Below are 17,396 nucleotides of genomic sequence, written 5' to 3'. Positions count from 1 at the left end.
ATGAATCATGGGATAGGGTGGGCCACGGAGGATACACTGGACCCATCCTTCAAATCTGGGGAAAAGGAGGACGCATTTGTTGGAACCTTGGAGATTGGAAAGCATTCGTCGCCTCATCCAGGACGTTATTGGCCTACAAATGCGTCCTTCAAAAGATGCAGTCCTGAATTTGGACACAGCAATAGTGAATGACATCCATGAATCAGTAAATCTGTCTTTGATTATTCTGTGGCTTCAAGAACCCGGATGTGGGACACAAAAACTGAAATTGAATTACAGGCCTGAAAGTGAAAGTAATCAAACTGAATTTTTATTACAACAAAATACATTTTAAAAGCAAATGAATTCAGTTTCAAACCATAAAATTCTGTTTCAGTTTAGTGAAACTAATTTTCAAACCATGCATTTAATTTCAAATTACATAAATACAGATTCAGTCTGAGGAATTGAAATTCAGTTTCTGATGGCACAAGTTTCTTTCCATATTAAACCTACTCCTCCATGCGGCTCTGCTCCACCAATCAGCGTCAAGTCTGGATTTCTCCCCGGCCAGTCATCCTTCAAGGCTCCGCTTTAAAAGATCTTCATCCGTGGAACCCTCCGTTGTGCAGCTGAACTTTGACCCTCCCCCACCCCATCTCCACCATTTGGCTTCCAAACTCCTTCCAAATCTCCTCAGGCCTCCATTCCACCACCAGGATCGGATCTCATGGGGGAAGACATCTCTAAATCTAACCCTAAGATGTTCATTCAAGCGAATCTCATTCTCAGCATTCACATCTTCCACTGGGGTCTGAGCGCCATAGAAATAAACATTCACTAATAAACTTTTCTAATTGCATCCATGTCTTCTCTTTGTGAGTCTTTCCAGGTTGAAAGATGATGTGTAAATCAGTGTGGATCCATATGGTTTCAAACATTTGCCTTATTAAAAGAAAGGCATCCACTCAATCAAAAAACAAAAGTCTTTAGTTTATTCTTAGCAACAGTAGGAGGATTTGGGCCACTCTTTCTTTGAAAATGATTGCTGTATTTAACAAAGTTTGATAAATTAATTAAAAACAGATTTTGGTGCATCAAAGCCTGCTTTAGAGTAAAAGTCACTGGATAGATGTGGTTCTATTTACTATGAAATTAGAGAAATTCAAAAAGCCTGGTTATTAAAAGACAAATACTTTCTGTTGTACCCAACTTTTCCATGCAAGAAACGTTTGTTCGGTCATAAATTTTCCCAAATTAAACATAAAAAGTCTCCATCTGCATCAAAGACCTGCGCTGGTGGACCAAATATCTGTCGTTCTTGAACTGCAGTCAGGTACTGCACAGAATCAGTCCAGGGGCCACATTTGGCCCTCAGGCCACACTTTGGACCCCCTGCTTTAAGGTGTTTCTAATTAAAAGTGTTACATTAAACATTTGTATTAATGCTGATACTGTTTTCTTTCATACTGAAGAAGTTTAAAGTTATGCTGATGAGAGTCATGATACTTGTTGGTTCTGCTGGGTCGACTGACAGATCTGGGTCCTGTCACTCAAAGCCTGGACCCAGCCCTCTGCTCAGAGTACAGCTTCAGCTTCATGTCTGGAAATCAGGATGTTTTATATTTTATTCAAGAGGAAAAAATGTCAAATTTAGACAGATTTCTAATCTTTCATTTTACTAATGTTCTCTAAAAAAACTTAAAGTTAAAGATTGATTCAATAAAAGTGCAGATTTATAATAATCACTGTCTTTGTATTTATTTTTGTGTTGCAACATTCATGTTCTTCATCTCATCTCATGTTGTTTTCAGCCTCCTTTAGTTTCTAACATGTTTTAAAGGTAAAAGCCTCTAGGTACAAATATGGTGCAATTAAATTGTTCAGTGTTGATAAGGGCAAAACTTCAGAAAACACATTTATATTTATAAAAACAATTTAAACAGTTTTGTTTTTAAAATGATCTATAGTTAGAGGTTTTAAACATGTTTCTTCTTTAGATGTTCTCTGTTTTTACTCTGTATATAAGAAGTTTGGGAGGCTGTCCAGGTTTCTGAAGGTACCACCTGAGATCAGCACCAATATTAGAACTTTCTGTGGCGCTGATGGTCACAGTTCCTCCAACATTAACTGACTTTGATCTTTCAGACTGGGTCAGAAAATTGTTGGCAGATGATGCTGAAATGAGAAATGAACAATTTTAAAGGTGAATGTTTAAGAAAAACATTAAAAATTTAAAGTTTGAATTCAAACAAAACCAAATCAATCAGAGTTAAAAGTCACTCTGGCCCTGAGTGAGAAAACCCAACAGAACAATGAGAGGTACTGGAGACATCATCCTGAAGCAGGTCTCAGTGTCAGAGCATAAACACACTTTGGACCTTCTGTAACCGAGGTCCTTAAACTGTGAGGAGCAGTGATGCATTAAGATCATGCAAATCCACACCTGCTCTGATGAAACAGAAAGAGCCGAGATGATCGGAACCACCACTTCATCTCATCAGAACATTTAGTTCTCATTTTAAGTTCAGTTCAAATGTCTCTTTTGTTGATTCTTCAGGTTTTTCTAATTACAACACTTCTTTATATTTCATGTCTCCTCCATCAGATGTGCTCTAATAAACAAAGTAAAATATCCCACAGTGGATTTGCAATATAAACATAACAGACCATCAAGTTTTCTATACTGAAGCTTTTTGAGACATTAATAAGAGGTTTATGATGCTTTTTAATGAAAGGTTAATTCTAAATTATAAATATGACTTGGGGTTTAAAACTTGGGAAAGAAACGTGTTATAGGAAATAATTTAGATCCAAGTCAAATACAATAGAAAGAGAATCTGTGAATTATGAACGTTGTGGTATTCCTGTGTGCCTGATCTATTGTCTGGCTGCTAATAATAATAATGATAATGATAAGAAGAACAAGAACAGCAATAAGAATAAAATCACCACATTTCACAGACATTTTAATCTCTACAGTCTTGAGAGGAAACACTTAATTTCAGAAAATATCTTTGATCAGAATTAGAGACTTTAAATGAAAAGAACATTTCTATTTCAACATATTTTTATTTGTACTCATATTACTTGGTTATGATTGTGTTGCTTTCTTCTTGTATTTGTACAGTAATCTCAAAAGTATGCATACCGCCGACAGACTTAGATTTTAAATAATTTTTCCGGATTAATCTAGACTCAGTCCTACCACTTGGGATTAGTTTTCTGGAGTTAATAGAGGAGGTGCAATCAGATCTCACTGACAGGTGATGCTTTACATTTTCTATACCTTCATATGTGAAGAAATCTATTATTTTTGTGTCTGAATTGTTATAATTTCCATGAAATTATCTAATCAGCTCCACCCTCTGGTGAAATGTCTGTTCACTGAGCTGCAAAATTACAGTGTAATAATTAAAAAATGGACACTGAGATGTTCCCTTCAAGGAAGCCTAAAACTGTTGAAGTTGTTGATGTTTTATCCTAAATGATGTTTGATATATTTACTGACTGAACAAAGCTCTTAAAGTCTGAGGTTCATTGATCTGTTTCAGAGTCTCTTCCTCCTCAGCAGCTGCAGTTTCTGCTCTAACAGCTCAGTGTGTTTGCAGTCTGACTGAAGGAGGTTTTTGTACAGCTACAAATCACTGTGTGAACACATCGTTGTCATTTACTACATGGATACTCTGACAGTAATAAACTGCTGCATCTTCAGCCTGACCTCCAGTGATGGTCAAAGTGAAGACAGAGCTGCTTCCACTGCCACTAAACCGATCTGGTGTTCCTGACTCAAGATTATTCACATATTTAATCAAGAGCTTTGGAGGCTGTCCTGGTTTCTGCTGATACCAGAACATACCCTCATCACCATCATACCATCTACGAACAGCAGGACTTGTTGTACACTTTATAGTGGTCGTGGATCCTGGTGTAAATGTCATCAGTGGAGGCTGAGTCACAGTCACCTGAGCGCTGCATCCTGCAGACAAAAACAAATCCTCCATTAATCAGCAGAAAGAAATGAGAGAAAAGGCAGCACATCATGTTAGAAATGTTGCTGAGGGAATGAACCTGTAAAACAGCAGCAGGTCAGCAGCGTCCAGATCAGGATGGTGATGAGAGTCATGGTGCTTGTTGGTTCTGCTGGGTTGACTGACAGATCTGAGTCCTGCAGTGTTGAACTCACAGGACTATAAACCTTCTCAGTTCCCTGGAGGATCAGCTGACCATGCAAAGCCTCGTCTCTATGGAAATGATTTCTCTGCTCTCAGCACACTGAAGACAAGCAGAGACACAACATCAACACAGATAGTTTTAGGATTTAAACCACTGATGATCTGATTGAAAAAGAAGAAGATAAAATAGAGACAACATTTATCATTTTAAGTAAATGGAATATATTTTTTCATTCTTGCAGGTATATGTATTCTTCTCATCTGTAACTTTTACTGATATTATTTTTCTTTGAAATATTTTATGGTTTTCTATTCCAATTAATTGACTAATTAGCATGTTTTTTTGCTGTGTTTTAGATTAATTAAACAGAGCTTGATCATCTTAACAAAAGCAGAAGAGAGACACCTTTGTCTTTCAAAGCTAAAAGGTAACAATAAAAGCCTAAAAATGAATTTTAGTTATAAATCTGTGTAACATAATGTGAGTTAGATGTCTTTGTAGTTTAATTAAAGCCTGAACTCTAATTTTTAGGGCAGAAACTGTGTTTGTTCAGCAGAAAGATGTTTGCTGACAGTGCAGGAGGTTTTTGTACGGCCTCTTAATGAGTTTGTATCACTGTGGTGGACTTTTGGTGGAGGAACCAAACTCATCGTTCACTGTAAGTTTCAACATTTCATCATATTTGAAACAAAAGTTTTCATCATTTTTTATTACTATGTAATTTAACGTAACTATTTTTGGAGTTTTTGAAGTCTTATTTTCTATTTTTGTGACTCTGGCTTGTAGGCAACATCTTGCATTTTTTGATACACATTACAAACATTTGATTATCATCTATTTTACATTGTTTATTAGATGAAAACATTACATTTAAACTCATACAGTATTTCTTTTATATAGTGATATATTTTTTCAGAATAGTGGAGGATCTTAATTTTGAAAGCACAAATATGAGTTTACATTTTTAAATTTTAATGAATTAAAATCTGTTGTGGGTGTGTATTAAAAAGCTAAATAAAATAACTTTACTCCGAGCAGTTTAGGTTCGTTAGTTTGTTGCAGTAAAGAGGAAGTGAAAAAGACAGATGGACAAATCTTTAACTGTGTTCAGCCATTTTGTTTTCATGAACCAAATCTTTATAGAACCAATATATTTATGGTAGAAGGTTGTTTTATTCACATTTGTGTAAAACTGACATTAGGATGCTCCTTTATTGTGGTTCCAACTAACTCCTGAAGAGTCGAGCACTAATGTGTTTTTGGCTGGAAGCTCCAGAAGATTCTAACATAAAATAAAATCCTTACACTGAAGTAAAAATGTTTTATGGATTTATAAATCCCAACTTCAAAGTCTGTCTCCTCAGCATTAATATAGAATAATTTACTTTAATAACTGTGTCATGTCCAGCTGTGTGTCCTCCAGCAGAAGTTAATCTACTCCTTGTGTGTCTCTACTCTCCCCTCCAGCCGGCCCCAAGGTCAGACCCTCAGTCTCTCTGCTGCCCCCCTCCTCTGAGCAGCTCTCTGGGGGCTCGGCCACGCTGGTCTGCCTGCTGAGTGGCTACTCTCCTCAGGGAGCCGTTGTGAGCTGGGAGGTGGACGGTACCGAGGTGACAGAAGGGGTCCTGACCAGCTCAGAGGAGGAGAAGAGCGGACGTTACAGCAGCAGCAGCACCTTAAGCATGAGTGAGGAGAACTGGATGAAAGGAGAGCTGTACTCCTGCAGGGTCCTCCATCATGACCACAGCGAGACCCAGACCATCCAAAGGAGCCACTGTGAGGGACAGAGAGGCTGATCGAAGCCCTGGACAGGAGCTCTTAGTGGTGAGCAGGAGGAAAACACCTGCTGCTCTCATCAATATGAGTTTGAATGTCAGGAAGAGAAACTAAAGCTTTGTGTGACGCTGAACAACACTGCTGCAAAACGTTCATGAATAACTTCAACTCATGTGTGGAGCTCAGCAGCTGGATGTGAGTGAGATTAATCTGCTGTGTGCTCTAATAAAGCTTGCTCTGATACATTATACTGGAGAGTTTCTTTTTATTGTCACAACAAAGGAGATGCAAGTTCATTTTATCAAGTGACATTTTAAAAACCATAGTTATTATTTGCTATATTATATATATTTAATCTAAAATATAAATAAACATGTCAACTCAGAATTGTTCTGTTGCAAAGATCCAACAACAATTTCTGATATAAAGTCATCAAGACAAAAGTTTAAATAAATATTAAAGATCTGAGTTGAAACGTTTATTTTAAAAAGTTATTTTCAAGAAAATATAATGTAGAAGTTAAGTTTTATTCTCTGTAGTGTCTTACTGAGCTAAATATGTTGCATTAAAATGACATCAGACATACTGTAGGTATCCTCCAACCAGTACCAGATAGAAAATACAGCAGACATGTCCATGATATGAAATGGGATAAACAGATTGTCCTGAACCTTTAATTAACCAAACCAGTATTCAATCAAATTGATTATTGATAAATGTTTTAATGTCCACCTGAAATAGTGTTTTTGTAATAATCTAGTAGGTTTTCTCTTGTTAAGGAACAGTTAAATTTGCTACACAACCATACTCTCATGAGCTGTAAAATAATTTCTGATTTCTGATTTCACCATTTGGGTGAAATAAAATGTCAGAGTTTTAATAGAAAGCTGATGTGTAAATCAGTGTGGATCCATATGGTTTCAAACATTTGCCTTATTAAAAGAAAGGCATCCACTCAATCAAAAAACAAAAGTCTTCTTTAGATGTTCTCTGTTTTACTTGCTAACTTCTGTGATGTGTTCACTGAACCAGTTCCTACAAACTCTCTACACCTGCAGCCTTCAGTCAGACTGAAGGAGGTTTTTGTACGACTGTAAATCACTGTGTGAACACACCGCCGCCATGGTTACCCATACAGTAATAATCTCCAGCATCTTCAGTCTGAAGACCACTGATGGTTAAACTGTAATCAGAACCAGATCTACTGCCTCTGAATCTAGATGGAGTTCCTGAGAACAAAGTTGAAGCTCCGTATATAAGAAGTTTGGGAGGCTGTCCAGGTTTCTGAAGGTACCAACTGAGATCAGCACCAATATTAGAACTTCCTGTGGCGCTGATGGTCACAGTTCCTCCAACATTAACTGACTTTGATCTTTCAGACTGGGTCAGAAAATTGTTGGCAGATGATGCTGAAATGAGAAATGAACAATTTTAAATGTGAATGTTTAAGAAAAACATAAAAAATTTAAAGTTTGAATTCAAACAAAACTAAATCAATCAGAGTTAAAAGTCACTCTGACCCTGAGTGAGAAAACCCAACAGAACAATGAGAGGTACTGGAGACATCATCCTGATGCAGGTCTCAGTGTCAGAGCATAAACACACTTTGGACCTTCTGTAACCGAGGTACTTAAACTGTGAGGAGCAGTGATGCATTAAGATCATGCAAATCCACACCTGCTCTCATTTCAGTGTAAATGAGCCTGATGCATTTAGGTGTGACCAGTAAGTGAAGTGGAATAAGTGGCTGCTTTTGACTTCACAGCATAAACGTTTCACCAAGCTTCAGTTTTTGCTGCCTTCATTCAAACTGGGAAAGTTTTTGTTTGCTGTGTTTTTCTACCAATCAAGATCACTGTATGAGTCCTCCACCACCATGGAGCTCAGACATTTAAATCTCTACCATCTTGAGAGGCAACACTCGATTTCAGAAAATATCTCTAATCAGAATCAGATTCTTTAAATGAAAACATTTATTTTTTAACATATTTATTTATTCATTTATGTATTACTTGATCAGATTATGTTACTTTCTGCTTGTATGTATATAGTAAGCCTACATTTATCTATACCCTGGCAGATTTAGATTTGAAATAATTTTTATCGAACCAAGAACTGTGGTTCTGATAGGAGCCGTTACACAGCAATCAAGCCCTTCTTATAATTGCTAACCAACTTTTTCAGGTTTCCACAAGTATTTAGATGATTTATCTTTGGTGATGAGCTACAAGTCTTTGAGGTCTGAAGGCCTCCTTCCCATCACTCTGATCTTTAGCCTCATGACTCATGTTGGGACTCTGGCAGGACCACCCCTAAATGTTAATATTCCTTCCAGTGAGGAGAAACATGTTGGTCAGATTAAAAGATGACTCTAAAGTTAAATCTGCCAGGGTTTGAATAATTTGGCCTTAACTGTAGACTGGAAGAAACCAACAATTCTTAGATACATTAAATAGCCAAAAGTATTCACTCCAAATAATCTGAATAATTAAAATCAGGTGTTTCAATCACTTCCATGGCCACAGATGTAAATGATCAAGCACCTATAGGCATTCAGACTGTTTCTAAAACATTTGTGTGGGTCGCTCTGAGGAGCTCAGTAAGTTCCAGCGTGGTACTGTGATAGGATGTCACCTGTTCAACAAGTCTAGTTATGAAGTTTCATTGCTCCTAAATATTCCACCGTCAACTATCAGTGGTTTTATAAGAAATTGGAAGCGATTGGGAACGACGGCAACTAAGCCACTAAGTGGTAGGTCATGTAAGTTGATGGAGCAGGGGCAGCAGATGCTGACTCATATGGTGTGCAGAGGTCGCTGACCTTCTGCAGTCACTCGCTACAGACCTCCAGACTTCATGTGGCCTTCAGATTGGCTCTAATAACTGTGTGTAGAGAGCTTCAGGGAATGGGTTTCCATGGCATCTAATCCATACATCACCAAGTGCAATGCAAAGCATCAGATGTTGTAGATGCAAAGGGTGGACCATCGTCACCTTGAAGCCCTATGGATTAACAATGGGATGTTAGTTTAGTTTATATTTGAGTCAAGGCAGGTGAGCGGATGCTGTTGGCAGTATAGTTTACATGTTGTTCCACTTTCAGCTTGATGTGAAAGATCCAGAAAGACTATGTGACATTAGTGCCTGGTGAGGTTTCTGTCAGCTCTGTATTCAGTGGTCTGTATCAGAGTCTCTTCCTCCTCTGCAGTTTCTGCTGTAAAATTATTAACACCTCGTTAACTTCTCCACATTTTGTCATGTTACAACAACAAAGTTCAGTTCAATATTTTTTATTCAACCAAGAACTGTGGTTCTTATTGGAGGACTTACACTGCAGTAGATTAACGTGGCGCCTTCAGGCATCTGAAAATTATTCCCAAGGCTGCAGCAGAGCTGTGGACGTCCACAATTCTCTTCCTAATGTTTCATCTGATTTCATTTGATTTTTCCATAACGTCACACAAGGATGCAGTGTCTTTGAGGCGTGTCTCCAATTAAATCAGATGTTGTGAATTAATATATTAGAAGCTTACAAATCCCGGACATCATCATCTGAAGCTTTGCCAAATTTAATAACGCCTTGTTCTCTTGGAGGATGAATAGACAGTTCGTAATAAAAAGAAAATAATTTAGAAAAGATATGGAAAAAAATGCTCCTTTTCATCATTCTTGTATTTAGCAAATATAAATAGTTTTTGTTATTCTCACTGACCTTAGGTTAAAAAAAAGGTCATGTATCCTCTTATACTGGGTATGTAAATATCTGGTTTCAGCTATATCTGGTGTTTGATGGTGCTGTAGATCGGTGCAATCTTCTTTTCTCAGATTTAAGACAACCTTTCTCAAAAATGCAAAAACCTCTGGTTTGATTTAGACTCAACTCTCCTACGTGGGATTAGTTTATCAGAGTTCATAGAGGAGGTGGAATCAGATCTCACTGACAGGTGATGCTTCATTTTTATCAGACATTCATATGAGAAAGAACAATTATTTCATTTGTTTGCATTGTTATAATTTCCCTGAAAGAGACAACTTAAGACTCCAACGTCTGACCAACAGCGCCCTCTAGTGAGATAAGTCAATATTAAGTACTAAATGGATGCCGAAAGGACAAAATAATGCCTTTCTGAGCATCAGTATTTGCAAAAAGACTCAAATCAACTCTAAACACAATTATTGGAGAGACACAATCCGGATTTTTGCAACATAGACACATTTCCAACAATATACGCCTTGTTCTTGATATTCTGGACTATTTAGAATGAATTACTGATAATAGCTTCATAATCTAGGACTTTTACAAAGCGTTTGATTCACAACTTTATCTTCAGCTGTCTTCATAAATTTGGCTTTGGTCTTTTCTTCTGCAATTTGATTAAAGTATTATATAATAATGCTAATTGCTCTGTTAAATAAAAAAATGGTACACCCCCTGGATTTAATCTTAATTGAGGAATTAGGCAGGATTTCCCAGTTTCCCCTTATCTCTTCCTTTTAGCCACTCAAATCCTTGCTGATTACATTTCTATGAATGAACTAAAGGGTATTTCTGTTTTTGGTAAAGAAATCTGAATTAGTCAATTAGCTGACGATATTACTCTTTTTTTTATGAGACAGCAGTCAAGTTTCACCTGCTTTAAAATTAATCCAAACTTTCTCTGATGTATCAGGATTTCACCTGAATTTAAAAAAATGTGAACTCTTTCCAGTTAAAGACTGTGCTTTTAATTCTATATGTAATATTCCTGTTAAAGAAAGTATCACATATTTAGGCGTAATTATCTCCAAGAACATCTATGAAAGATGTTTATTAAATGTTGCTCCCTTAATTGATAAAACCTAAAAACGTTTTAATCTATCTAAGTTTTAGAGGACGGGTATTGTTATCTAAGGCTGAGGGGATATCACAGCTTGCTTATTCTGCACTCTCCCTGTATTTAGACAGTCAAACCTTTAAATGTATTGACCAAATATTATTTAACTTCTTGTATCATATGATACAGTGTAAGCAAATTTCTGATTTCTACATGCTACTTGCTCAAACTTGCACATGTACACAGTGAAAAAAAAAAAAGTCAGTCAGTCAGTCAGTCAGTCAGTCAGTCAGTGAGCAAAAATGGAATATCAACTAACAAGGCTGGACAACTGCTGATGTCAATTTTACCACTATACTCTGTGAGGAAGATGATAGAACAACCTCCTAAAATCATTTCTATTTGATGTAAATGGCCTAAAATAGAAGAACGAAGTCACAGTTCCAACTGGATCTCATTTACAGTGAGCCTTTGTTCCAGTTAAGACTGAATGAATTAAATAAATTCCTTATCTGGTTCTTACATGAGAGTTCATTGATCTGTTTCAGAGTCTCTTCCTCCTCAGCAGCTGCAGTTTCTGCTCTAACAGCTCAGTGTGTTTGCAGTCTGACTGAAGGAGGTTTTTGTACAGCTACAAATCACTGTGTGAACACTGGGCCACTGTGGACACTCTGACAGTAATAAACTGCTGCATCTTCAGCCTGAACTCCAGTGATGGTCAAAGTGAAGTCAGAGCTGCTTCCACTGCCACTAAACCGATCTGGTGTTCCTGACTCAAGATTATTCCCCCAATATATTAGGAGCTTTGGAGGCTGTCCTGGTTTCTGCTGATACCAGAACATACAAGGACTGCCAGAACATGTTGCAACAGCTGGACTTGTTGTACACTTTATAGTGGCCGTGGATCCTGGTGTAAATGTCACCAGTGGAAGCTGAGTCACAGTCACCTGAGCGCTGCATCCTGCAGACAAAAACAAATCCTCCATTAATCAGCAGAAAGAAATGAGAGAAAAGGCAGCACATCATGTTAGAAATGTTGCTGAGGGAATGAACCTGTAAAACAGCAGCAGGTCAGCAGCGTCCAGATCAGGATGGTGATGAGAGTCATGGTGCTTGTTGGTTCTGCTGGGTTGACTGACAGATCTGAGTCCTGCAGTGTTGAACTCACAGGACTATAAACCTTCTCAGTTCCCTGGAGGATCAGCTGACCATGCAAAGCCTCGTCTCTATGGAAATGATTTCTCTGCTCTCAGCACACTGAAGACAAGCAGAGACACAACATCAACACAGATAGTTTTAGGATTTAAACCACTGATGATCTGATTGAAAAAGAAGAAGATAAAATAGAGACAAGATGAAGGATTTTCAGTATTTGGATTTAATCATTTTTCTCTTGAAGGTACATGTATAATTCTCCTCTTTTACTAAAACTCACAGCTGAAGATATTATAGATCACTAAAAGTTGCTCTTTTTAAGATTTTATTAATTAAACTATTTTGGAAAATTATAATAATAGAAAAATAATAGAAGCTGAATTATTAAAGAATGTTATAATATTTCACCAAAGGAAAAATAACTTTTGTTTCTCATTGGTGATAAAGCAAAGAAATCATCCTAAATTAAGAAGAAATTTAAAGCTGAATGAATGTTGGATGATTTGTAGATGAATTAAAGTATAAATTGTAATTTTCTTGCTCTGAAAAGCAACATTTCAGCAGAAAGATGTTTGCTGACAGTGCAGGAGGTTTTTGTACGGCCTCTTAATGAGTTTGTATCACTGTGGTTGACTTTTGGTGGAGGAACCAAACTTATCGTTGACTGTAAGTACCAGAAAGCTTTACTTTGTTATAAAATGTATTGTATTTATATATTTTAATTTGAGGAATTTATTTGATGGCAATGTTTGTACACTTTACATTATTTAAATAACGAGTAAATCTCAAGAAGTCAATGTTTCTTCAGGATTGTAAATGGTTCAAATCATTAAACTAGTTAAACTTATCTGGTGTAGCAATAAAAAGTAGAGTTCAACATTATATTATTATGACTTTAGATACTTTAAGTTTTAATTCTTTCTTACAACCAAACAGAATATTTACTTGTATGTATTTTCAGTGTTGTCTTTATTAAGTCATTTGCACGTCTTATTTAAACATACAGTATGTTTGTGATCATTTATTAATAGTTAACCTTTGATCTGAATTCCTGTTAAACGGAGCTGATATTTTCTGAGTAAACTCAGATCAGCTTTGTGTTCATGGTTCATTTGTTCTCTGTGTGGTTTAAAGGAAGTGAAAGAAACAGATGTCAACGTTTGAACTGTTTCCACATGAGTGTTTCAGCTCTCAGTTTATTCATCAGAAAATCATCACAAGGATTCATTATTAAAAGTCACGTATTATGAGAGACATTTGAAGATGTCCTCAGTGATCATGAAGAATGAAGCTTTGAAGGTGTTTTCAGCAGCTTTCATTCTCATTGCTCCATCTTTTCTCCCCCCTCTCTCCTCCAGTGGGTGTGGTGCCGCCCACCCTGACCGTCCTCCCCCCCTCCAAAGAGGAGGAGCAGCACAGCAGTGTCACACTGGTGTGTCTGGCCAGCGGGGGCTTCCCCTCCACCTGGAAGCTGGGATGGAAGGTGGGGGGCAGCAACAGCTCCTCAGGGGTGTCTAACAGCCTGGAGGTCCTGGGGAGGGACGGCCTCTACAGCTGGAGCAGCACCCTGAGCCTCCCTGCAGACCAGTGGAGGAAGGCGGGCTCAGTGAGCTGTGAGGCCAATCAGAGTGGACAGGATCCTGTCACTCAAAGTCTGGACCCCGCCCACTGCTCAGAGTAGAGCTTCAGCTTCATGTCTGGAAACCAGGATGTTTTATATTTTATTCAGGAAGAAAACTTTTCAAGTTTAGACAGATTTCTTTTACTATCACCTCTGTCCTGTTTGACAGCTTCAAGTTAATGTGTAAAATTCACCTTTAATAAAACTACAGATTTAAACACATCATTGTCTGTCATTTCTGTATTCCTCCATCCTGTTTCAGATTTTTATCAGATTTTTATTGAACGTTGCATGAATATACAACTTTGAGATTGTTTTTTGGGGACTTAAGTTACAGTTGTACCAGAGCAGGTGTGGCTGCAGCACAGAGGGAGTTGAACCTCCTATTGAGGGAATCGAGAGAGAGACACCGCTCTGCTATTTAGCTAAACTTCTCTTCCATGGACAATAGGAGGCTGTGAGGCTTGTTGTGATTATGAATATGAATATACTATTGAATATTTAATATTAATACTTTAATATTTTATTAAATAATATTTCAGTCTGTTAAGGGTTGTCCTGTGAATACCAGCCCAGTAGACGATGGTATTAGGACAAAATAGAAAGTGATGAGCCAAGCTCTGACATAATTGAACAGCATAAACTCTATAAGCACACAGAATGAATTCACACAATTTCTTAAAATACAATAATTTATTAACAAAAATAAGTCAACTCAAAGTCAAACATATATCAACAAACTCTTTACTATGCTAAAACAATCCAACTAAACTACCAAGCAGACTGAAAGAATAAGGAAGACTAATGGGCTACGTACAATATAAACAAGTTGATGACCAAAAGAGTGATGCAATATTACCATGCAATGTTGTTTATGTTTGAGAACCAAGGATTATCTTGAAGAATCTGGAAATGAAGTTAAGTTAGTCTTAGAATTAAATTAAGCAATAATTGGTATACCTTCAAACAACCATTCACAGTGCAAGATCAGATAAAACATTATTTCATAAAATAATATTTAAAAGAATGATTTGCTGAATAAAACCAATCTTCTGGATGACCAATTTTCAACGGTGTTTAATTAGCTGCCTTTATTTATTAAAATAATATTTAAAGAAATATGATTAAGGAAATAATAAAATAATGTTTATGGAAATACCTTCATATGTGAAGAAATCTATTATTTTGTGTGTCTGAATTGTTATAATTTCCAGGAAATTATCTAATCAGCTCCACAGTCTGGTGAAATATCTGTTCACTGAGCTACAAAATTACAGTGTAATAATTAAAAGATGGAGTCTGAGATGTTCCCTTCAAGGAAGCCTAAAACTGTTGAAGTTGTTGATGTTTTATCCTAAATGATGTTTGATATATTTACTGACTGAACAAAGCTCTTAAAGTCTGAGGTTCATTGATCTGTTTCAGAGTCTCTTCCTCCTCAGCAGCTGCAGTTTCTGCTCTAACAGCTCAGTGTGTTTGCAGTCTGACTGAAGGAGGTTTCTGTACAGCTACAAATAACTGTGTGAACACTGGGCCACTGTGGACACTCTGACAGTAATAAACTGCTGCATCTTCAGCCTGAACTCCAGTGATGGTCAAAGTGAAGACAGAGCTGCTTCCACTGCCACTAAACCGATCTGGTGTTCCTGACTGAAGTTTTTTCACATATTTAATCAAGAGCTTTGGAGGCTGTCCTGGTTTCTGCTGATACCAGAACATAGCCTCATCACCATCATCCCATCTATAAACAGCAGGACTTGTTGTACACTTTATAGTGGCCGTGGATCCTGGTGTAAATGTCACCAGTGGAGGCTGAGTCACAGTCACCTGAGCGCTGCATCCTGCAGACAAAAACAAATCCTCCGTTAATCAGCAGAAAGAAATGAGAGAAAAGGCAGCACATCATGTTAGAAATGTTGCTGAGGGAATGAACCTGTAAAACAGCAGCAGGTCAGCAGCGTCCAGATCAGGATGGTGATGAGAGTCATGGTGCTTGTTGGTTCTGCTGGGTTGACTGACAGATCTGAGTCCTGCAGTGTTGAACTCACAGGACTATAAACCTTCTCAGTTCCCTGGAGGATCAGCTGACCATGCAAAGCCTCGTCTCTATGGAAATGATTTATCTGCTCTCAGCACGCTGAAGACAAGCAGAGACACAACATCAACACAGATAGTTTTAGGATTTAAACCACTGATGATCTGATTGAAATAGAAGAAGATAAAATAGAGACAAGATAAAGGATTTTCAGTATTTGGATTTAATCATTTTTCTCTTGAAGGTACATGTATAATTCTCCTCTTTTACTAAAACTCACAGCTGAAGATATTATAGATCACTAAAAGTTGCTCTTTTTAAGATTTTATGAATTAAACTATTTTGGAAAACTATAACAATAGAAAATAATAGAAGCTGAATTATTAAAGAATGTTATAATATTTCACCAAAGGAAAAATAACTTTTGTTTCTCATTGGTGATAAAACAAAGAAATCATCCTAAATTAAGAAGAAATTTAAAGCTGAATGAATGTTGGATGATTTGTAGATGAATTAAAGTATAAATTGTAATTTTCTTGCTCTGAAAAGCAACATTTCAGCAGAAAGATGTTTGCTGACAGTGCAGGAGGTTTTTGTACGGCCTCTTAATGAGTTTGTATCACTGTGGTACACTTTTGGTGGAGGAACCAAACTCATCGTTGACTGTAAGTACCAGAAAGCTTTACTTTGTTATAAAATTTATTGTATTTATATATTTTAATTTGAGGAATATATTTGATGGCAATGTTTGTACACTTTACATTATTTAAATAACGAGTAAATCTCAAGAAGTCAGTGTTTCTTCAGGATTGTAAATGGTTCAAATCATTAAACTAGTTAAACTTATCTGGTGTAGCAATAAAAAGTAGAGTTCAACATTATATTATTATGACTTTAGATACTTTAAGTTTTAATTCTTTCTTACAACCAAACAGAATATTTACTTGTATGTATTTTCAGTGTTGTCTTTATTAAGTCATTTGCACGTCTTATTTAAACATACAGTATGTTTGTGATCATTTATTAATAGTGAACCTTTGATCTGAATTCCTGTTAAACGGAGCTGATATTTTCTGAGTAAACTCAGATCAGCTTTGTGTTCATGGTTCATTTGTTCTCTGTGTGGTTTAAAGGAAGTGAAAGAAACAGATGTCAACATTTGAACTGTTTCCACATGAGTGTTTCAGCTCTCAGTTTATTCATCAGAAAATCATCACAAGGATTCATTATTAAAAGTCACGTATTATGAGAGACATTTGAAGATGTCCTCAGTGATCATGAAGAATGAAGCTTTGAAGGTGTTTTCAGCAGCTTTCATTCTCATTGCTCCATCTTTTCTCCCCCCTCTCTCCTCCAGTGGGTGTGGTGCCGCCCACCCTGACCGTCCTCCCCCCCTCCAAAGAGGAGGAGCAGCACAGCAGTGTCACACTGGTGTGTCTGGCCAGCGGGGGCTTCCCCTCCACCTGGAAGCTGGGATGGAAGGTGGGGGGCAGCAACAGCTCCTCAGGGGTGTCTAACAGCCTGGAGGTCCTGGGGAAGGACGGCCTCTACAGCTGGAGCAGCACCCTGAGCCTCCCTGCAGACCAGTGGAGGAAGGCGGGCTCAGTGAGCTGTGAGGCCAATCAGAGTGGACAGAATCCTGTCACTCAAAGTCTGGACCCCGCCCACTGCTCAGAGTAGAGCTTCAGCTTCATGTCTGGAAACCAGGATGTTTTATATTTTATTCAGGAAGAAAACTTTTCAAGTTTAGACAGATTTATTTTACTATCACCTCTGTCCTGTTTGACAGCTTCAAGTTAATGTGTAAAATTCACCTTTAATAAAACTACAGATTTAAACA

At 37.3% G+C, this 17,396-nt stretch overlaps 6 gene segments (V, D, J or C); 3 read left to right on the top strand and 3 right to left on the bottom strand.

Moving 5' to 3' along the window:
• Nucleotides 1-2,948: 2,948 nt before the first annotated feature.
• Nucleotides 2,949-4,390, bottom strand: LOC124855782. The segment is given in 2 exon segments: nucleotides 2,949-3,958; nucleotides 4,051-4,390. Coding segments are annotated over 2 exon segments (390 nt in total).
• Nucleotides 4,104-6,179, top strand: LOC124855649. The segment is given in 5 exon segments: nucleotides 4,104-4,116; nucleotides 4,330-4,396; nucleotides 4,512-4,582; nucleotides 4,709-4,813; nucleotides 5,623-6,179. Coding segments are annotated over 5 exon segments (585 nt in total).
• An 835-nt stretch (nucleotides 6,180-7,014) lies between these two features.
• LOC124855780 lies at nucleotides 7,015-7,590 on the bottom strand. The segment is given in 2 exon segments: nucleotides 7,015-7,340; nucleotides 7,452-7,590. Coding segments are annotated over 2 exon segments (447 nt in total).
• Nucleotides 7,591-7,594: 4 nt separating this feature from the next.
• Nucleotides 7,595-13,741, top strand: LOC124855648. The segment is given in 3 exon segments: nucleotides 7,595-7,656; nucleotides 12,451-12,566; nucleotides 13,259-13,741. Coding segments are annotated over 3 exon segments (501 nt in total).
• Nucleotides 13,742-14,988: 1,247 nt separating this feature from the next.
• LOC124855647 lies at nucleotides 14,989-15,729 on the bottom strand. The segment is given in 2 exon segments: nucleotides 14,989-15,362; nucleotides 15,455-15,729. Coding segments are annotated over 2 exon segments (429 nt in total).
• A 344-nt stretch (nucleotides 15,730-16,073) lies between these two features.
• On the top strand, nucleotides 16,074-17,396 carry LOC124855646 (the record flags this gene model as incomplete). The annotated part of the segment is given in 2 exon segments: nucleotides 16,074-16,221; nucleotides 16,914-17,396. Coding segments are annotated over 2 exon segments (471 nt in total), but the record flags the coding sequence as incomplete, so codon positions are not given.

This window comes from Girardinichthys multiradiatus, chromosome 19 (genome assembly GCF_021462225.1).
Source record: "Girardinichthys multiradiatus isolate DD_20200921_A chromosome 19, DD_fGirMul_XY1, whole genome shotgun sequence".
In the NCBI taxonomy this organism is placed as follows: domain Eukaryota; kingdom Metazoa; phylum Chordata; class Actinopteri; order Cyprinodontiformes; family Goodeidae; genus Girardinichthys; species Girardinichthys multiradiatus.
This window is presented reverse-complemented; position numbering and strand designations above follow the sequence as displayed.